Genomic DNA, 5,897 nt, shown 5'->3' on the forward strand with positions numbered 1-5,897 from the left:
TTTACTCTAGCTCTCAACCTATCATGTAGAACCACCGCTCCACGAGCTTCGCCCTTTCTTCCATCTTCCTGAGTGCATTGTTTGGAGCACTGTAGCCTACACCCTGCGAGAGCTTGTCTTACTATGAAAGCCCTCCTAGAAGGCTCAGAAGCCAAATCATCCTCGAGTGAGCTCACACAACTTGCAATCTTAGGTACCCACAAGTAAACACCAACAGGGCGTGAGAACACCCTCTTGGAGATACATTCTCTAACTAAGGCTTTGATGCCTTGGCAATGCCTTGGGAATGATATCACACGTGTCAGCTTAGGCCAGAGCTTACGTGGCCAGATGGGAATAAAAGAGAGCTTTTCCCAAGTCCCGAGTCCCGACCAATCTCTCTCAAACACACCCTCTCTCTATTAGCCATGATGCGCATGCTCTCTCTTCCGGATTCGCACGTTTCGCCCACGGACATCATTCAAATCAGCGCAAGCGACGCAAGGAGATTTGCACACCTTCTCTCTCTACGCAAGGGGGGCCTTTCGATTTCGAGCACCACTGCCCTCTGTCTCCCCACCCTCTCCTTATCGTCCCTACCAGTGTACGTCGGTCTTTCCTCCTCTTCTGCAGCACAGACAGCACCACAGACTGCAGAGAAACCCCCCAAAACCCTACCCTCCCTGTCTAAGTTTCTACCATGCCGGCTTTCCTCTTTACTCAGACACACCAAGCAACAGAACAATGCCCCGTTTGCCTCTCTCTTTTGCAAAACCCTAGCCAGACTTTCACATATGGCAAAGAAGACAGCTGCATAGCTGAAACCCTAGCCACAAAACCCTACACAGAGACGGCAAAGAACAAAGCTCCATACCCGCCAGAGATGGCAAAGAACAAAGCTTCATACCCAAAATTCTAGCCAGTCATGGTGTAATTGCAGCCAGACATGGCGTAGTTGGAAACCCTAATCACAGGAGGTCTGTGATCCAGGCATAGCGAAATTTCATAGCTGAAATCTTTTTATCAGACACGGCTAAACACGAAGATCCATACCACTGTTTAATCAAGGCCAGAAATGGCCTCTGCTGACATTGTTCCCTAACCCTGCGCTTAGGGTTTTGGCTTCTGCATCCTGCAATGCCCCGTGCTGACATTTTTCCCTAGCTCTGCACTTAGAGTTTTGGCTTCTGCAGCCATGGATTACCTAGGTCTGCAGAAGCTGCCCCTTGGGCAAAACAATGGAACAGCTCAACAGTATCACCATGGTAGAGCCATGCCCATGTTTCAAAGCACAGCTTTATATGGGTCTAAAGCTACACCTGATTTCCCCACTCAAGGCAAGCTAAACGGTGACAAAGGATTGAAACAAGCTAACACTAAAGACGCTGGCCCCTCTGACAGAACAGGATATCAGAATCCTGTGAATCCCTCGCCGAACCCCTCACCCTCGCCCTCCCCCTCGCCCTCAAACTCGCCCTCTCCGCCTCTGCAGAGAACTCCCCTTGAGAAACCCCTGGAAGAACTGACAGAAGAGGACATCATGCACTTGACAAGGGAGGACTGTCGGCGCTATCTTAAGGAAAAAGGTAAAGCTCCTGCCCTCTGTGTAGAGCTCATTCTGTTCTGTTTAGAGAGCTTCTTGCCATGCTTTTTTCATCATGTGAGGGGCCTTAGTTGTGCTTGTACTTTCAATGAAGAATTGGTCATTGGCAGAATCTCAGTTTAAATGTGCCTAAGTGTATCCATGTGAGAACTTCATTTTTTTCGCCTTTGGCATCATGGGTTTTGTGCATTCATGTGTTTGAAATTGCAATTTTTCTGTGGAGACTTGACATGTCAGGAGGATTGTGTGGATCACTTTGACAGGGTGATCCGATTGACACTAGGTTTCTGTTGTTAGTGCCCTGGTGCCACTGAGTGTCGGTTGAGTCCTACCTTGATAGCACATGTATATATATAACTATCTATATAATACCTACAACCCCCCAAAACCAATACATTATATGAGTTTGTGATGGTGGTAGGACTCCATCGTAGTGGGATCAACCAATGGGTCTTGCTTGGTTTAACATTTGCTGGCTTGAGCTTAGTGGCATTTTTGCTTGTGTGATGTAATCCTATCCTGTTTGCCTTTCAAACTCTAGGAATGAGAAGACCATCCTGGAACAAATCACAAGCAATTCAGCAAGTGCTCTCCCTCAAAGGGCTCTTTGGTAGCAAAGGCGATGATGAGATGAGAATTAGGCCATCCAGTGTTCCAAAAAATCTTGGTAAAGAGTCGTCTGTAACCCAGGAGCTGCCACATTTGCAACAAAAGAGACCGGCTCCTCACACTCAACAAACACTGGTAGCAATGACACAGCAGTCTTTGCCGATGATAAATGTGAGCTTCTGTCAACTCTTCTTTCTTTTGCATTCATCAAATTGTTTTTTGGGGTTTCAAATCATGGGATTTGATCCTTTTACTGTTCCCACAGGTTGTAAATGAAAGGTCTCAAGAGCTTTGTACAACCTCTGGAAGGGTGCCTCAGAGACATGGTAGGAATGATTTGCATAAAACTCACCAGCCTAGTGCCTCTCAGTTGGCATGTCCCAATGCATCCGTGTCAGCAGATAAGCTTCCAAGGAGCTTACCAGCATACACACGCCCTTCAGACAGTACTATTGCAGTGACTGTCCAGCAACTTGAAAAGAGCAATATGCCCTCTCAGACTGCTTGTTCTCAGTGTGTGCAAACTATTGGGTAGGTAAATTGGCTTCACAAAGATAAGGCTTTATTAGGCTGAATAGACAGTTCCCACCCATGGGACATGTGGGGAGTTGGACGGGCAAGATTGCCCATCCATTCCTCATGGGAGGAACCCCACTGACGGGGGCAGGCATTGTTCTGTATCCCATAGGCAAAGATTGTTGAGAATACACCAGCTGGACGTTTTTGGCACCAACTTAACTGAATTGGTTTCTGCTGTGGCACAATGCAGTGTGATTGGGAGGCAACCATCAACACAGCTCACTATATTTTACTCAGGAATGGTGAATGTTTATGATGACGTCCCCGCAGATAAGGTGGGCCAGTCGGGCAGCAAAAGGAGTGGCATTATTTTGTCGTACTTTTGTGGCTCTTACATTTCGCTGGTCTAATTTTGCAGGCACAAGCCATAATGCTGCTAGCGGCAAGCGGCAATACCCTGAAGCACTCGCACTCGCACTCGCACTCGCAATTGCCTTGTTTGCATACTCAAGCTCCCATGAATGTTCCTATCACTACACTTGGTACTACAGCAAGCAGTCTGCCTACACCGTACTATGTGCACAGTCCACTTGCAACAGCACAGGCTCCCCTGACTGCAATGTGTCCATCTGTATCTGTGTCCATTTCACAAGGCCCAAGGGCTATGCATTCAGGTATATGGATATTTAGGATGCTCCCCACGCACATGCATGCATGTGTGCATGCAATTATGCAGTGTTTCTTTTAGGTTGAACATCTAATAACAATAACATGTCTTGATTGTCGGCTTTTCATGATTCACAGAGCATCAACCTTCTAGAAAGGCATGCCTCCAGCGGTATTTAGAGAAGCGGAGAGGCAGGTAGATTTGGGGAATTTTGTAATTGCATTTATATCTTATTTAAAAGGTTCCCTCCCTTACATAGAAGGGTTTGTTGGCAATATTGCAGGTATGGTGTCAGAGCTCCTTACCTAACCTCTACAAAGGTTGCTGGAGGTGATAATCCACCTCAGTTAATGGCTGAAAGGTGCAAAATGAGTGTCGTTTACAGAATGACTGGCCCATCTTCGGGGTTTCCTCATTTAGATCAAGGGCAAATGCCAACACAATCCAGTGGGAGTGAGACGTCTTCACCCCACACCCCCCTACAGACACGCTTCCATGAACATGGCACATCTTCAGGGCAAAGGTCATGTGAGAAGCAAAGCATTGTAACTGATGGTAAACGGTGCTCGTCAGAGGTGGAGTCTGCTTCCATATCTCAGGTGAATGCCAGCCAAGGGTTGTTGAGTTGGTCAGTGAGAGGGAAAGAACTGTGAAAGGCAAGCTTGTAGGTGCCTTTTCATGTGGAGGCTGGTGATTATGGTGCAGATGGCCTTCTGATCTCAATAATGGACTTGGCAATGCTCAAGGAAAGAAGCCATGGGCAATGCCAGCCATCAGTGCTGCATTTTGAAGGCCATGTTAACCTTCTCCAACTTGAGGAATGTGGGTTTTTAGAAAAGGCCACTCCAAGTGAAATTTTTTATAATGAGTAGGGAAGGCCCATTTTAGGCCTTCACTGCTCAGTGCCCAGACTAGCAAGCTGACTGGACCTTGATGAAAAGCTGACGGGGCAGCGTCGTGGTCGAGAAATCCGACGTGGCCGTATGTAGTGGCAATGTCGAGCTGGAATGTTTGGGCAGTGTACATGAGAAGTGTGTGGAGTCGAAATTGTGAAAGCATTGATGTGCTATCCACTTGGCTAGATTTCGGTTGTGCCACGTGGGCGCTAAATTTTTGTGCCAGCTCAGCGGGGGCTGTCCTTCGCGGCTTGCACACTACGGGAAGCTTTTAAGAGGTGCGTGGCCCTGGGGGGAGATGACCACGTGGCTGGGGCTCATTGGCTATTTCCCGATTGCGGTACGGCCGCAGGAAAGAGACTTCTCGCGCGTGTCAACCATCCGCATACGAGTCACGACTGACTACTGTTCACACGAGTCAAAGTTCACCCCCATGGTGTAGTAACTATCTCTGTTTTCACTTTTTCAACCTCCAATTTTGCCTTGAAGTTTGCAAGTCAAACATATTTAATGCACATTTTTTTCCACGTCGAACATGGTCAGAAGTATTTAATGCACATTTATTTACATTCGTGTGAGCTCATTGCCAAGACGAACTTGGCCAGAAGTATTTATTGCACATTTATTACAGTCGTGTGAGCTCGTTGCCAAGTTTTTCCATATTCCACAACATGTTTCATTGAACCATTCAATGCCTTTGGCCAAGTTTACTTGGCTGTGGGAAAAGGCTATTTAGGCTATTAATATTGGGGAATGACACAACAAATTAGAATGCTTGTGTGGAAATTGGTTAATGGGGAGTATGATCTTGATTCTTGATTGTAAGTAGGATGGTGGAGTTGATGTGAGGCATTTAAGTAGTAATCAACACTATTTTAAGGGAAAGGACCATCTAACAGTGTTCTAGCACAAGCAACATAGCTGTAAGGGAGTAGTGTTTTAGCACAAGCAAGTAGTGTTCTAGCAAAAGCAACATAGCTTGCAAGGGAGTTGTGGTTGGATGTGATAGAACAAGATTGATGGGCTAGGTGTAAGGTCTTAGAAGCGTCCATCTAGCCTAGAATTTGAAGGTTATAGAGCCCTACTAGAGGCATTTAACCCTTAACAAAAGGCCAAGATAATTTTTACCCTAAAAAAGAAAAATTGTGTTTTAAAATTACCCTCGGAATGCTAATGTAAAGAAAAGAGGTTTGAAATTTTACCCTTATAATGAAAATCTACGATCACCATTCAAATTTGAGACTTGGCCTATATCGAGTTTTTGTCATAGTATGGCTCTTAGTAAGCTTGTCTGGTATCAACATAGAGCCTCTCATGCAAGGATGTTAATACCTTAGTTAAAAATTAGGGAGTGGGTAAATAATGTACTTAGCTAGATTGCTCACATAGAGGATTTAAATAGCCTTCTACATGATAAGGGTAATGGATGTTGTTAGTTTATGGAGTTGTATTGATAAAAATGGCATTCTGCATAGTAATAGTATTCTCTGAAGGCTATATCCTTGAAGTTACACATCTTGTAGTGCTTTTGCGTGAGGTTGTCAAACAACAATCCCCTAACCAAAGCAACTTTTTTAAAATCCTTTTAAACATAGGGTTGCTTGATGTTTGAAGATCATACGGG

General features: G+C 45.5%; 1 protein-coding gene across 2 annotated transcripts; it reads left to right on the plus strand.

Moving 5' to 3' along the window:
* Positions 1-479: 479 nt before the first annotated feature.
* Positions 480-4,804, plus strand: LOC147618844 (protein TIFY 4B-like). Of its 2 annotated transcripts, none has more exons than XM_086773923.1 (7): positions 480-1,565; positions 2,124-2,362; positions 2,457-2,722; positions 2,961-3,045; positions 3,129-3,384; positions 3,515-3,572; positions 3,661-4,804. In XM_086773923.1, exons 1-7 carry the CDS (start codon positions 1,175-1,177, stop codon positions 4,028-4,030), a joined length of 1,665 nt encoding a protein of 554 aa, XP_086630049.1. In that variant the 5' UTR covers positions 480-1,174; the 3' UTR covers positions 4,031-4,804. The 2 variants fall into 2 exon arrangements, with proteins under 2 accessions (XP_086630049.1, XP_086630050.1); XM_086773924.1 differs by having other exon boundaries at positions 507-1,565; positions 3,515-3,568; positions 3,661-4,761.
* The last annotated feature ends 1,093 nt before the right edge of the window (positions 4,805-5,897 follow it).

Source organism: Cibotium barometz, chromosome 34 (assembly GCF_041138505.1).
Source record: "Cibotium barometz isolate CiBa-2024 chromosome 34, ASM4113850v1, whole genome shotgun sequence".
NCBI lineage: Eukaryota > Viridiplantae > Streptophyta > Polypodiopsida > Cyatheales > Cibotiaceae > Cibotium > Cibotium barometz.